Below are 16119 nucleotides of genomic sequence, written 5' to 3' on the forward strand. Positions count from 1 at the left end.
AATTAACCTTTACTGGAAAAGAGTCATAGTCCATGGGGAAAGTGATTGTTTCTGCCACATTAAAGTAAGAACAAAATACTTTAAAAAATTACATACACTTTCCTGAGTATCTTCTTCTCTCGTTTTGAGGTCCCCAAAAAAGTACAGAGTAAGGTTTCTAATCTCTGAATTCTTACTCGGTAGACCCCATTCCCCTCCACACCATTTCTGTAGAGGCCCATGCAAGGCTTAGCTGCTCAGACCCCACGTTCCTTTTTCCTGCTTGCCCAGGGTGTATCTTCTTAACCACCAAAGACCTCAGTTGCTTCATCTATAAAACTGAGTAATAATGGCTTCTCTGGGGAGAGATGGCTACCTTGCCATCTAGAGCAGGATCTAGAACACATGATGAACATGAGACCAGTTGGTGGGGCAGCCAGTGGTCCTGAAGCAGGGGCTATACTGAGCGGTGCTGTAACTACTGATTCCAGAGCACCCAGAACAGAAATTATAGCCCTGTTGATATGCATATAGAAGGATGTTCTCACCCTCAGCCATGAAATAAGAAGCCGAGTCTACGGTCATGTTGAGTTGCCTTTCCTGCTCTCAAATATGTTCGCAACATAAAGGAAGTGTTCAGATCATCCTTTGGTACTGTACCTAAATGTGAGCTCTTTCTCTCCTTGTGTGGAAACCTACACTGCTCTCATGTGTTACTGTTCTAGTGAGAAGGAAGAGAAGGGACATGGACAGGAAACACAGCACCATGTCTCAGCCTCCTTCTATTTTCTTTAACCAACGATGTCTATTTCAAGAAGGTAGGATCTAGAAAGACACAATTTCCATAAATGGTTGCTGTTTTTCTAGGCCCTCAGCCTTCAGAGAAATCCTGCCAACAGATTCTTTCTGAAGTACCAGTTACACTTCTGGGCTCTTTGTTCAAACAGCGTCCTTGTCTACCCTAACAAGTCACCATTTCTACGCTTTCAAACGCTAGAGATTACCTGCTCCGACACTTCTTTAAAAAATGAGAATAAAACAGGTATGGTGACATTATTTTCAATCCTCATTGTTTCTCCCTCCAAACATTTAGATGTAGTCCTACATTTTCTCTTGACATTCGTTTATTTTTATGTGCTCATCTAATAGCAGAGTTTGTTTGAAGTCTTCTAACTTCGCTGCTGGTGTTTTTCTACTATGGTCTTTAAAACGTTGTGGATTTCGGAGATACATACATGAAAATAGCAATAAACATGACATCTTTCAAAGGTACAGAGCTGCACATCCAATTTGGAGTTTAGCTTATAGTCTTGTTGCAGCTGTCTTGATCTTAGTTGCCTCTCCCTGTGAACTTGGAATTCTTTCCTGGGGCTCTAGCTTAGTATTTATTGAACAGATACAGTTGAGTGCTTACTTGTTAAGACCACTGCATTGTCCGAAGGAGAGATTGACAACTCCGCAACATCTTCCTCATTTTTCACAGGAGAGTAGCGCACCAGGAGGTTGGTCAGTTCAATGGATGGAGGTGGGGCCCAAGTGACACGCATAGTGTCTGGGCCAACATTGGTGAATCGCAGGTCAGTGGGAGGAGGCACAGCTGGTTTCAAATAAGAAGACCAGGTTAAGGGAATTTTAAAATTAAAGCTAACAAAAATAGCTGGAAAGGTAAAAACCGTATTTCATGCATAAAGGAAATGAGTCATCATCATGCAAATAGTCTAATCTAAATCTAATCTAGATCACAGTCACTACTGTTAAAAATAAAACACTACACACAGTACTGTTAGGCCCCTTTAACCTTTCTGCCATCAGTACATATCAAAGAAAAATTTGCATCTACTTTCAAATATGTGGATTTTAAGTACATTATTAATACCACTGACAGTTATTTTATCCCAGGCTGAAGAGGCTTAAGTTGCCACACAGCAAAGAGAAACACAGCGGTATTTTCCAAAGAAAAACATGCACACAGACAAAAAGACAAGAGGGTCCTAAATTTCCCCTGACACGAGATGACTACAGCTACTGGCATCGCTACGATCCCGCTCCGTGAATTCTACCTACAAGTGAAAAGGTTCATGCAAATTGGTTCTCGGCATGTTTCTTACCATGCAGGGCAGAGAACCTTTGTAATGTTGCATGCTCAGCCCCAGACTGGTTAAAGAGGAGTTTCTTTACCTAGCCATGGCAAGGCAATCCACTGTGCTCCTAAGTTTCTTTTCTTCCTATGTCAAAACAACCCCCTTCCAATCCACCCTAAATTTGACTGGGCTTTTAGTCAACTACAAAGAAGGAAGATGGTAGGGTTTATCAAAGAGTAGAAAGAAAAGCATAATGGTACATTTTGGAAGTACCTTTCTTATTAACTGGTGCTCATTACACAATTTGGTATTCATTAAGATGTGTTTAAAAAGAAACCCCAGGTCTACAAATTCATCTAACCTTTCCCATTTTGTATCGAACAGATCCACTCTCTCTCATTTTCTGCACATGTGTGGTTTAAATGAAAATGTATTTAAGACCACATGCATATGCTTTCGACCAATCAGTTTAGCATATCCATCCAATTCCTTACCTGCCCCAACCCACCCTTCCTCTCTTAATGGCTGGCAAATTGCTGGCTTTTCCCATGAAACATCCATCTTTAACCAGAGTGACTGGTGGCAGCATGCAACACCATCCATGTCTCAAACACAGAAGTTTTCAAAATTCACCCGTTTGCTGTGTCAGTGTAGTAGGGGCACTCTCTCCGCCATTAATGAGAGTGATAACGCTGATGTCATAGTCAATGCCCGGCTCCAGCCCTGTAACTGTGTAGTATCCTACTGAGGAGTCCACAAAATCTTCAAAAATGGGGATACCTTCTCCTGCCGCAACTACTGTGATGCGGTACCCAATAATGGTGGAAGAGTTTAGCGGGGTCCACCTCAGGCCGATGCTTGAATCGGTTATATCAACAAAGCTTAGGTCAGTGAGTTGGGGCACCTCTATTGAGTTACAAAGCAAGGGAGGGGGGCAAAAGGAAGATAGAGGCAAAAAACAGGAAAAAATAAAGCAGTGTACGTCAGGTTACGAGTGGCAAACTTGACAGAATGTTAAAGCAATGATGGTAATATGCGATCTTTTCCCAAAGTTCTGAATGCATCATGAATATAGTTTGTTTCCCTGGGAGAATAAAACAGGTTACAATATTCTTGGGGATTTTCTTGCATTTGAAAAGTATCTCTAAACAGTAGAGTTTGAAACTCTCAGGTTCTTAAAAATTATAGGCCTGTTAAGGATGTCAAAACCATTCTTAGAACCTAGACATAATATCCGTAATAAGTATCAACAATGCTTTAAAAAAAAAAAAAAGCCAAAACTTTTTTTAGCAGGAAAACAGAGCTTGCATGAAGAAGGTTAAAAAAAAAAAAAATCGGTTGGTGAGTTTTTCTTCTTTTCCTATAGAAAAACTCAAGACAACATTATGGCCATGATGCTAATGCATTATGAAAATATGGTGTGAAATGTGCCTTCCATTCAGGAGGAAGACAGATAGACTTGAGTCCAAGACCACTGCCAATATTTTGTTTAATTCATAATCAAAGTTATTTAATCAGCATTAGTAAAAACATTCTACCAAATAGTGCAAAGGAGAACACAATTTGTCCAATGCTTTCATTCTGTCACAATCCAATTTTGGACAAATAACAAACCTATCCCTAGATAGGTCTTCTCAATGTTGTCTTTCAGTCCGTGAGAAAGAACACCCGAAGGTGAGGCTTTCTTTCTTTCTTTTATTTTCAGTTTTATAAAGGAAGGATTTGAAACTGCAAGATGAAGAATTGAACATGTCAACCAAGTGCTATGTCAATGCTCACATATGGAGACAGGCACGATTTTATAGACAGCTGTTCAAAATTGATACGGACTGTAAAATCAGGGACAAATGTGCCGATGGGATGCATTTACCATATTACTTTTAGCCTGTCAGTACCGAGGACAGACACATGACATCGTTTTAGTAATATTTCCACGTGAGCGGACAGTACAGAGTTAATGCCATGGTGGCCAGTCCATTACATCCCCATCACCACAAAGAGCATCCTGGTGAAGCAGACAGGAAAGCGGTGTTAACAGCAAGCATTTGTCCAAACAGCTGCTTTGACTTCCTGGTTTTGGAGAGTGTGGTTGGGAGGTCAGAACTAAATCCCAAATGTACTTGACACCCTCAACCACCTGGGGATTAAGATCTTAATCCCCCCTCTCACTGAAACTGCCACTCTTACGATAACAGCTTATTTTTCCATTACCTGGGATGATGGTATCAGAGATAGGGACACTTTCCTTGTCATCTTTGATAGTGTAAACACTGACATTGTACTCCAGGCCAGGACTCAGGTTTTCAAAGGTGCAAGAGCTCTGATCTGCATGGACCACTTCTTCCAAAGAGTATCCCTGTTGTCCATTTAGAGGGGTGGTGGTAATTCTATAACCAGTAATGTCTAAAAAAAACAGAAAGGAGGAAGTTACTGCACAGAGCATTTGTGACGCAGGGCACATTAAACTGGACTCCAGTGATGGACCCGCAAAGGGGAAAGGAGAAAGACTTGGCATTTATTGAGGACTCTCCTGTTACTCAGTGCCACAATGACCCTTTGAGGCAGGTATTAATATCCTCGGTTTAAAGAAACTCTTGGAACAGGGGAGTGATCACCAACGCCTTGCCCTTTGATACATCCCAGGCTTACCTGGTGTGGTGCTCCTCTCCCAGGAGACGGTAAGCACTCCAGTGTCAGGGTTTGCCTCCAGGTGCAAGTTTGTTGGTGGAGACAGTGCTATGCAGAACAAAATTTTAAATTAAAAGTTAAAGCTAACACCAAGCACTTGACCTGTGGAAAGTTTTCTTCTTTCTTTCTTCTTCTCTTTCCTTCCTTCCTTCCTTCCTTCCTTCCTTCCTTCCTTCCTTCCTTCCTCTTTCTTTCTTTCTTTTTCTTTCTTTCTTTTCTTTTCTTTTCTTTTCTTTTCTTTTCTTTTCTTTTCTTTTCTTTCTCCTTCTCCCTTCCCCCTCCCTTCCTTCTTTTCAAGAATCAGTAAAAATATAGAAGTTACACTCTGAAACCATGGTGGACAGCGATTCTCTGACAGCATTTCTTTTTACAGTTAACAATTTTGCAATACTATTGAAATTCTTCCTGTCTTGCCAGTTCATAAATATTTTTGATGTGGAAAGAACAGTTCTGATGGCACAGAATATATGAGATGAGTTGAACTTGCTGCCCCAAATTTAGCAATAGCTAATAAGATATAGGGATGGGATCTTCCCCTTGTGCCATTATCAGGAGCAAAAAGTGATTTTTAAAAGCTATTTTTAAAAATCAGACCAGGTTTAACTAAAAGAGGCAAAGAACTCCTCTTACGTGTCACTACTTTCTTTACAATTGGAGCATCTCTCTCTTGCCCATCCCTCAGGACTGAGATGGTGTACACGTATTCCACGCCTGGAGTCAGGCCGGACACAACGATGCTTCCTGTTTCTGAAGTCACTTCTCGCGGGGCTTCCCCTCCCTGGCTTGGTCGTACACCCAGCTAGAAGAAGGAAAGCCAAATAAACACCAAGGACAAGTATTTCCAGAGCTGGATTTTTGCAGAAAGGTTGTGGTTATGCTGTAGATAACGTGAATGCCTGTGCATACTGCACACCGTGCTTTGATTAGGGGATAAGTTGGGGCCTGCCTTTAGCTCTACTAGACACTTTAGCAGGAAGTTCCTTGGACTGGGGGGCCAAAGTGGGAAAGGTGACTTCCAGAACTGCATTACATTGGTTTGTCATGGAAGGTTCTGGAAAAATGTCATTACATGCTGTTTTGCTTGATCAATAATCTCCAGATATAAACCAGAAGCACACGGGGGCTTTGGGCCACATGGCAGTTCATTTCTATTGTCTTTGTTGCTGGAAGAAATCCTCCAGCGCTCTCTTTAATGAGTTATGAACATTCAACCTAAAGGTAGCAGCCCCTTTAACATTTTGTACTTCAGAAACATTCCTTTTGAAGAAGTATGTTCATAGCTTAAACTGCAGGACAATATATTATAAAAGAAGAATTAAAGTGAATGTGCCCATAATTTTCAATTTTTTAATATTTTATTTCAAAACCTAAGTAATATTCTCTCATCAAACAGTGTTCAACTCTAGAGACGTCCTTTGTAGGTTATAAGCCTTCTGAAAGTCAGAATGACACAATTAAGGGAAATTTAAAACAGCAAGCTTCAAAAAGGGCTTCTCTCTATATAAGTACCATAATCATCAATATGGCCATTTGCATATTTCAAAAAAGAAGTGACCTTTGGTGTATTTTTTTAAACAAGCAATCATGGGGATTTAGTCTTGATTTCCAATTATAATAAATATTTCTCTCCCCACACTCTAACTGCCAAAGAAAAGAATTCTTTTAAACATATTCATTTGCATTCATCACTTCCCTAATATCATTACTTTAAAGAACATGAATCCAGATATCTACAGGGAAGACCTTAATCTTAACTTCTATTAAGAGAGTCACCCAAGGGGCTTTGAACAAGTGGAGATGAAACTGATTGGATGGAAATGTGATTTTTAAGTGACTCTGAGTTTAATTGGTCTCCCTAAATTGGTTTTCGTGAACTTGTTGACACCCATTTACAACAACACAACAAAAGGCATTTCCCGATCTATTTTGAAATGCAGTTCCCTAGGGGAAAGGATAGAGAAAATCAGATCACAGCAACAGTTCCATACTAATGTTTTATCCTTTGCAAAGCACTCCGATGGCCTCGGTCCATCCTTCCAGCAATTCAGTGAGGGAATGGTCATGTTATACCTGATGTGGTCAGAGAGGCACAGACGGAGGCAGCTAACAAAACCCAGGTCTCCTGACTCCCAAACACCCTGTTTCTACCACATCCAGGAACAGGAGGGCACTTCAGGGCTGTATCACAAGAGATTAGGAATATCCGCAACTTACCTTAAAACCAATCCTTGGAGCAGGTGTCCATGTGATCACAATGGTGGTCTCAGTGACCTCCGTGTTGTAAGGTGGAATGGAGCTCAGAGGCTGCACTGTGAAAGAGAATCAATGCATGTGTTCAAATCTTGGAATCACAGACGATGGCACAGAATGTACAGAGAGCCTCAGTTTACCCAGCTAGTGGACCCTGAATGTCATAACCTTCACTGGGTGGGAATTTGGAGTAGGTCAATGCTTCCCAATCTTTCATGTGCCACACAAATTATCTGACACCTGGCTAAAACGCAGGGCCAATGTGGGGCTAGAAGTTTGCATTTCTGCGATGCCGATGCTGCCAGTCCATGAATCATACTTCAGTAACAAGGGCCTAAATGACCTCCAAAGACACTTTGGAGTCCTTGGATTCTTTGACTTGTGTCTTTTCATCGAGTCTGGGATTTGAGTTTTATGACAATAAATTTCCCTCTATAGTAGTATAAAATCCCATTTGAAAAGTAAAACTGGCCACCACAAATTGATTATCATTCTGCTTTTTAAATCATTAATTTGAGAACAATTGTTAAATTATAGAATGTGATCTGAAAATAGCTCTATGCTGAGTTATTCTGTAACAATGGTCAATTATTTTTGGTTGCAATGAGAAAAGCCATATGAAAGTTAAACAAAATCTGCCACTATGGACGTACTTATAAATTCTAAAGATTCCTTAAATATGTGATTATCCATCTAGGAGAATCATATTACAAAAATTTAGTACTCTGCCACTGGAATTAAGAATTATAACAATTTAATTTTGCATCTCTTGGCATCCTGACCTCGCTGTTATTTCTCTCAGTGAAAGTATTACTTTAAAAAAAAAACAAGAAAAGAAGAAAAAAAAGTATGTGTATACGCACTTAAGAAAGACATTTTCAACTGTCTACAAATCTTATTACAGATTTAGAATCTCTAAAATATAATCAGCTGAACAACTAAATCTGGTAATAAGGGGAATAAGCATTTCAATAACTGGTTGCTGGTGAGGTCTGAGAAGCCAAGACATCTGAACAGGGTGGGTCAAATTCAAGGGCTTTGAGTGTGTTGCCAGCCTGGGTCAATGTTTGGTGCCTTCATAATTCCTTCCTTTTTATGTCCCAACCAAATTCTGTGTCCACAGGGGAAAGAAAAAAAAAAAACCTATTAAATGCATTTATGCTAAATTATGAATGGCTGGAGAGACAGTGATCCTCCGGAGGTACACAGTGGAGATTAAAAGAATCTTAAGACCCTGCTCACTCCTCAGCTCCAGTCACTTGTTTTCCCTTCAACCATGTAGGGATTTGGGCACCGCTGCAATTCTCCTATTGGACTTGAATGTATGATTTTAAAAATTGATTTGAAAATACTCTGTGGAAAAAAAAATAAAATACGTGTGTGGGCTACTCTGTAATGACTGCTCTAATGGCTGACCTGAAGTTCTACAGGTTTAGTGAGCTGTTTCCTAACTACGTTATTATTTCAATGGTGTCTTCGGGGGAACCAGAACGGGTGACCCATGATCCCTTCCCAGAGTCTCTGAAATCATACACCACTTGGCTGCTGCTGACTTTGCCAAAATGCCGTGGCTTGCCCCGTGGGACCACGTTAATGGCCACAAAAAATGATCCAGAGAGCAAGCAGTTTCTTGCACAGAACATCTGTGGAAGCCACAACTTTTTCACAAATTACATTCTCTTCAACTGTCTTGGGCTTTAAGACTGGGTGTTTTCTATTGCTTGAGCCAGCAAGCTAGAATCTTCCCAAGTTTAAGATGATGCTCTCTGCCTGGGAAGACCATTACAGGAAAATCTCCAAACCACAAACCCACAAACTGATGTCAAACAAAGGATGTGACTGTAAGTATGAGTTATGGGTTCTGGCAGACTTTGTTAGGTGAAGCACAGCCTGGCTGTTAAAGAAATAAAATTTGCCCTATTTATAAAGGAGTAAGCTGCATTTTCCCCAGAAACAGCCCACCCCCCACCACTCCACCCTCACATTTGCTTTTAAGAATTTAGCACAAGTTACAAAATCCAGAAACGTTATTCCCAGAATTAAGCGAGGTAAGACAGTGAAGAGCTACAGAAACTTACAGCAATTGCAAAAATATGCAAGCCGTACTGATGTTTACAGCCTCAGAGAGTACTTAAAGTTCAAATGAAGTTGTGGAACTGCCTACTTAAGTAGGTTTATTTAAATTGAAGCTTTGCTTGGTTGAACTGTTTTCGTTCTCATTCTTCCCTCAATCATCTATTCAGTGAACAGTTTTTGAGGGTAGACTGTGTGCAAGGCACTATGTTAACCTTTATCCAGTAAAATCAGTTTTGACAATCAGTACTTTAACTCAAATAGAATTGTATTTTATAGAAATATACTGTGCAGAGCATCAACGTGATATGGCCAATGTATCGAAGTCTGTAAAAGTGCTTGAAATAGTCCATATTGACTCACCGTACTTAATTGTTGTTACTTACTTAACAATACTGAATTATTGCCACTATGCTTTTTCTTTCATGGGCACTCTATCCAACAAAAGAAACTACATAAAATAGGTCTCGTGTTAAGGAATGAAAAAGTAAAAATGATCATTTGTAGAATTACATGTGGTCAGTAAAAGGCTAAATCTACTGAAATCTCCATTCTAATTCATGAAGGGCATCTATAAGAAATATATATTTACAAGAAATACAAAGACACCAATTTCACATTAATAGATTCCAGAGTATCTTAGTAACATGTAACATAAAATGGCAAAATTTAGAGGTTAATTTACAAACGAAAAGCAAGATTTTACTTGCTCATAATTAGCAGTTACTTAGGAAAAAGACTTCACGAGCTAAAAATCCTACACCAAATTTAAGTGGAAATACAGTTTTGGTAAATTATGAATTCCGACTGGGAAAAGTTTGTAGAGAATTTTCTTTGGGAAGTAAATTCTATAGTTATTTACAGTTAAACTTATTTTCACTTTTTGAAGACTTCTTTCATCTATATTTTTAAACACTCTTGGAAAAATGCAAACTAGTTCATAGTTGTAATATACGTTGAAAAGTGTTGGGTGCCTCTATAATTCAAGAGGGCTAGTTAAAAATAACAGCTGATGCTCAGGTAGAAATTAGGGGTCTCATCGTTCTTTGTAATGTAAATGAGAATGTTTTTAATAGAACTTAGTTTGTGAATACAGGTCTTTATTGTGATGTAGATAGGTAGGAGATTTAAGGCCACTTCCCATAAAGTGTTGAGCAAAAAAGGACAGACGTGGCCAAAAATTGTCAGTCTCCTTCCCTCTGTGGAACTTCGAGAGTCATTTAAGAAAGATGAAAAGAAAAAGAAAAAAAAAAAAACTTAACTCTGTTCTGCAGAAATACTTTAATCTGCTACAGTCTCATAAAGAAATCCTTTCTTAGCTTCTTGTTCTGTTGGTTTCCATTCAGCTGGTAAATGTTTTCATTCTACACTTACTGCTATCATTCAACACCTAAAGTAGCAGGATGTACACATCCGTGCTAGTTTTGTTTCTTGCCTTAACTGGGGTTTGGTAAATTCATTTACTACAATAGCATTAGACTCTCAAATAACTGGGTACTTTAAACCATGTTCCTCAACATGGTCCCTGACGAAATAAGACGCTTGGCAACATCGGTAATTTAACCTTCATCAAGGACATCTTGCTTCAGAAAATGATCAACTGAACTGAATAGTGTGCTTCATGATTTCTATTCCAGCACAAGCTCCTTAGTGTCCAATAACAAACACGGATCAAGGGCCTGGTCCATGACCACACTTTGAGTAGCACTGCTTTAAATCTTCCTTTTTATTTAAACCTTGTACTATGGTTTTTTAAAAGTTACCTTTTTAAAAATCAGATGAAGCACGGAGAATATAAACATCAGTAAGAACCTACGACATCACTAAGACAAGACGTTCCAACTTTGGCTTACGAGTGGTGAAGACTCCAGTGGCTTTGGGGCTCTGCTGGTTGCCTTTGACAGCCACGAGGGATACGGTGTACTCGGACGCAGGCTGCAGATTCCTCAGGGGGTACTGCGAGGCTGAGGGCCCCACGTTGTACTGCTTGGGCTGGCCTCCCCGGGTCGGGCCCACGGTCAGTCGGTATCCGGCTATCCGGGCCCGAGGTGGAGTCCAGGTCACCAAGACAGTCGAGTCAGTTTCGTTGGTAAACTGGAGGTTAGTGGGAGCATCCAATTCTAGAAAAAAAGATGACGCACATCAAGAAATATTTGACCCTCAGTAACGATCATACCAAAACTCAAAAGCTTGACTGAATTTTCTAAACCTTTCTTAAGGTTGAAACTAAGTAAAACTCAAAGCCTTGGCAATGTGGTGCCATTATGAGATGGAGTGTTACACGGAACTTTGCAAAATGGTGGCAATCATGAGAAATGGCTGACTTTTTTTTTTTTTATGCTTGACTTTGATCCTGAGGAAGGTGGAAATTTCCAGCATGACTTTCCCATCACCCTCTGAAATTATACTAACGTTATAGAGATAGCATTATCAAAACAGAAACAATAACAAAAAACCCACTTATGAATGCCACAACGCGCTCTGAACCAAACAGGTTAAAACATGAGAGACAAACCCAATAAAACAAGGGCAAGATGAAACCTCTGCAAGGAACATAAAGAATATTGTCTGCACGTGTTGAATGAATAGTCTTTTGCTAGAGAAATAAAAGTGATTTTCGCATGATCCATATTAGATAATAATTAAAGCATATCTGTCAGAATCATGGCAGGACATGGGTGAGTGCACACTATCAGAAAGAATCACACAAACCGTGAGTTTTCTTGAGGGTGATAGCTAGCACTTTCCCTGCAGTAAATTAAAACCCTTTTCAGATGAAGGAAATGCTTACAAGGGAGTCAAGTATAATAACTGAAAGAATGGGACATGGAGTCACAATGGCCGAAGTCCATGTTCCAGCTCCATTGCTTCCTAGCTCTGGGCCTTTCAAACTGCAGAATTTTCTATGAGCTCTAATTTCTTCATAAATCCAATGCAGATAAGAAGACCTTTTTTCATTACACCAAAAAGAGTATGAAATATAAGCACATTGCTTGTAAAGAATTGAGCAGAGGCCCTGTGACTTCATATGCTATAACTGTTTCGGCAATTCCTATTTATAAATAATTCTGCCATAAAAGGGTTAAAAGCATACATTTGTTTTGATCTAGATATTTTCAGCTTACAGAAAATATCCTCAAATTCACAATCCATGTCTCTGCCAGCAAAGAAAATCAGGTTCTCTTATGTTCCCCTCTTTCGGTGCCATTACATGGGTACGTGTATTTCAGAAATGGATCACCATTTAGGATCCACAGAGCTGGTCTCGGTTTTGTTTCAAAGTGTAACATGCTTTATGTCCACCACGCTTCTCTTATCGACTGGGTATTTCCCCATCTGTAACTGCACCCCTAGGAGTTAACGGTTTGCTCTACATTCGCCACCACCTGGAAGTCTGGGTGGAGAATTTGGGGTGGAGATAGTCAGGAGCAGGACCTACTGGTTGCTTGTTCTGCTGTCAAAGGCTTGCTCTCCCTCCCTTGGTTCACAGCGAAGACTTTGAAGAGATAGGTGACCCCGGGGGACAGGCCGGTGACTTCTGCAAAGGAGTTCCTGTTGACGGGCAGCCTCTGCCCGTGTTCCCCAGGCAGGTTGACGGGGATCACGTCCACGCGGTAGCCAGTCACTGCACTCTCAGGGGGTGTCCACATGATGGTGATCTTCACGTCCGTCACTTCCACAAACTGCAGGTCCCGGGGAGGGGGAACTTTATCTAAAAGACAAAAGCCAAGCGGTCATTCACAACTCCTGCTGAAGAATATTGTTTTTAAGCCCATTTCCCTGATGTGTATAAGGAAAATCGTGGTGCCTCTTATTCCAAAGCAATGCTAAGTTTTGTCTCCTCACCAGAGAATACATGTTTTTGCTTATATTTTCATGGTTTAGTCATCCTGCTTGCATATGACATTTGAAGCTTTTTATTTTATTTTACCTAAAATGTGTAGCGAAGCAGATAAGTTTCCAACGTATTAAGTGTCCTATCAAGGAGTTTAAAAAAAACACATAAAAAATAAAATTAAAAAAAAAAAACCCTAATTGTGACAACAGAAAAAATGTGGTTTGCATTTTACTGACCCATTTTGTAAAACTTAAAACAACAGTTGAACAGACACTGAAGTTTCTGGGGGAAAATATGAAGGCTTTATGTGCCAGTTTTTAATCAGGAAGGCCAATAGCCAGCTTTGATAAGTGAGTTTATAGTGTGGACATTTCAGCCAAATTTCTTAAGTTGAGGGATAAACTAATCTATAAGATTCCTTGCATATAGGAACTGTTGACAGAGACAAAACCACCTTCCCACAGAAATAATCATTCTTTCATCTTACACTTCTGGTCTGCCCCAGCAGGCTAATGAAATGGGCACAATCCAAGGGCAGTTTTATGCCTCCAACAAAAGCCAGGTTAAATGTGTTACGCTGGTAAGCCCTAAGAGATGGAATATCCCAGGAGATGTCTTTAAGGTACCTGAACGCGGGACGCCAGTGGTTTCTTGTTGGATGAAAACAGGAGTACTTTCTTGGTTTTCTTCCACCGCGTAGATAGTGATGTTATATTGAACGCCGGGTTGCAAGTCACTGAGGGTAACCGAGTTGGCAGTTTCAGGAAGGTTGAGTTCTGTGCTGCTACCTTCTACTGAAGGCGAATACACTATTCTGTATCCTGCAGATTGAAGGGGAAAAAATTAGCCACGCTGTTTTATGAAACAGAGGTTTAATGAGTCATAAATGCGTCTTCTCAGAGCCCTTAGCATCTTGCTTGATTAGTTAAGAACTAGTGATGCTTTCTGACTCTTTAGATGTTGGCACTTCTTATAAGGACGATTCAGTACAAAGATAAAATAAGAGCAGCCGTGCGATCCTTTTAATAATGAATGTCATCCTTGAAGACCTGATATCCTTCATAAATGCCTATTAGAGATGCCATGAGGTGAAAATCTTCATGTTAAAACGATTTCTTCTCTTTGAGCTCTGGGCAGTGAAAGCAATTAATGAACCACCTTGAGCGGAGAGGGTCTAGCACTGTCTGTCTTTCAGAAACTTCAGAGGCACTGAGGAACTTAACGAGCTAAGAAGGCAACTGAGCTACCTCTTTAAGACTAAGTCTTAGAGTGAGGTTTTCAGAAAAGTTACCCCTCTTCAACCTCAGAAATGCCTGGTTTAATAAGTCAGTGAGCTGGCTTTGAGGTGTGTGTGTGTGTGTGTGTGTAGGGCGTCGATAAAATGGACATGATGGGAAATAATCTGTAAGAAAGTTGAGCTATAAGACTTGAAAGTAATCACATTTGAATTATCATCATGCGCGCACACACACACACACACACCCCTCTACTCTGGTCTAGAGTTACGTAAGAGAGTGAAATGGTATCCCTGTCCACAGATCAGAATCGGCCCCCCACCACCAGTGTCACCAAGATGAACATGGCAGCCAAGAAGGAGGCCAACCTCACCTGTGATGGGCGCCTGGGGTCTGCTCCAGCGAACAACAATCGAGGTGTCATCAACTCGGTCTACAGCAGGGTCGGGAGGGGCGTCAGGTGCTAACAGAAAAAGAAAGGAGCAAATGAGGAAAACAGTGAGGAACTATTGCTCTGGCCTGTTCTGCAGAACAAAGATTCTCTTCACAGCACGTAGTGCACATGTACCTGTTGTCTGCGAAGTAGACAGGATCAGACTCTGCTCTCCTTCTTCAGATATCTGATAGACATTTACAATGTATTTTCGGCCAGGAAGCAGGTCAGGGATGTTCACAGAAGTGGCCGTGCTTGGAAGATCTTTAAAATAAAAAGGAAAGATTACCAGTCAGAGCAAACCAATCCCTGAAATCACTCCACAGTCTATAAGAGGGACATTTTTTAAAACTATATATTCATAAGGGAAGGGGGCAAGTCTAGAAGGAAATGCACTAATGGATAATCAATAATTATCAATGCATTATGGGATTAATTTTTCTTTTGTTTACCATTTTTCTAAAGTTTTTCACTGAAGATATACAGTTTTTATAATCTACCCCCAATTTCTAAAAATAGCTCCCTGTAGTTAGAAGGCAGGGTGATGGTTATGGGCAGGGGACGATGGGGTAGGAGGGATGTTCTTTTTCTTGATCTGGGTGCTGGCCACATGGGTGTGTTCACTTTATAAAAATTCATCAAGCTCTATGCCTATGATATATTATGCTATAATAAAGCTTTTAAAAAGGCCCCTAACCATGAGAATTTGAAAAAGCATGAATGAGGGTACTGTGCACCCCCAAAGGCTAACATTTTCTGCTGTGGTCCTCAAACTGGCAATCACTTCCCGAAAGAAAACACTAGGAGCTCCTGGGTGGCTCAGTCGGCTGAGCATCTGACTCAATTTTGGCTCAGGTCATGATTTCAGGGTCTTGAGATCAAGGCCTATGTAGGGCCCTGCACTCAGTGTGGAATCTGCTTGTCCTTCTCCCTCTGCTCCCCTCCCCACACTCTCTCTCTCTCAAATAAATAAATAAAATCCACTTTAAAAAATTATTTTAAAAAAGAGAGAGAGAGAAAAAACACTATGGTTGTATAGACTGTGCCCAGGCAAATGGGTAATGCAGCTCATATTGGGGACCAGGAAAATGTGAGCATGGCCCAGGAAAAACCCAGCTCAGTTCTAGAAAGCTTAGCTCTTTCCCTTCCTCACAGTGGAAGTTCGTCCCGCCTGAGCCATCAACTAGTTCGTTCCAAAGCTATCATGACGGCGCATTTAGCTTACCGAGATACTGCGGTTCATCGCCCTCCTCACTCAGCTCGTATTCCACACGGAATCCTGACACAGTGTCTGAGGCCGACACCCATGAGACCACAAAGCTGCTGGCCGTGATTTCAGTCACAGATTCAGAAGTGGCCACAACGGGAGAAAGGGGTGTCGTCTCTCCTGTCACGGTGTTGCCTAGAGAGTCACAGAAAGGGGGAAGGGGGCCTTCAGCCGTGGAGAACATTTACTCCTGTTGTCAACAGAACACCATTTAAAACAAACTGTTGGTGCCATCCATGTTAGAAGAGGACTTGGGCTGAGGAACACGGGCACAG

At 40.7% G+C, this 16119-nt stretch overlaps 1 protein-coding gene across 12 annotated transcripts in view; it reads right to left on the bottom strand.

The window, feature by feature from the left end:
- FN1 (fibronectin 1) overlaps nucleotides 1-16119 on the bottom strand; it is a 64405-nt gene that overhangs the window by 24819 nt on the left and 23467 nt on the right. For 6 of the 12 annotated variants that reach the window (XM_034655141.1, XM_034655134.1, XM_034655132.1 and 3 more), the window contains exons 15-26: nucleotides 15803-15979; nucleotides 14713-14841; nucleotides 14518-14607; nucleotides 13536-13730; nucleotides 12511-12783; nucleotides 10925-11191; nucleotides 6963-7057; nucleotides 5379-5547; nucleotides 4710-4796; nucleotides 4272-4463; nucleotides 2694-2966; nucleotides 1394-1576 (exon numbers count right to left, since the gene is read on the bottom strand). In XM_034655141.1, the coding sequence (XP_034511032.1) occupies nucleotides 1394-1576; nucleotides 2694-2966; nucleotides 4272-4463; nucleotides 4710-4796; nucleotides 5379-5547; nucleotides 6963-7057; nucleotides 10925-11191; nucleotides 12511-12783; nucleotides 13536-13730; nucleotides 14518-14607; nucleotides 14713-14841; nucleotides 15803-15979 (2130 nt within the window). The remainder of the gene's footprint in view (nucleotides 1-1393; nucleotides 1577-2693; nucleotides 2967-4271; nucleotides 4464-4709; nucleotides 4797-5378; nucleotides 5548-6962; nucleotides 7058-10924; nucleotides 11192-12510; nucleotides 12784-13535; nucleotides 13731-14517; nucleotides 14608-14712; nucleotides 14842-15802; nucleotides 15980-16119) is intronic. The other 6 variants (XM_034655143.1, XM_034655140.1, XM_034655139.1 and 3 more) reach the window with 1 other exon arrangement.

This window comes from Ailuropoda melanoleuca, chromosome 2, assembly GCF_002007445.2.
Source record: "Ailuropoda melanoleuca isolate Jingjing chromosome 2, ASM200744v2, whole genome shotgun sequence".
NCBI classification, from domain to species: domain Eukaryota; kingdom Metazoa; phylum Chordata; class Mammalia; order Carnivora; family Ursidae; genus Ailuropoda; species Ailuropoda melanoleuca.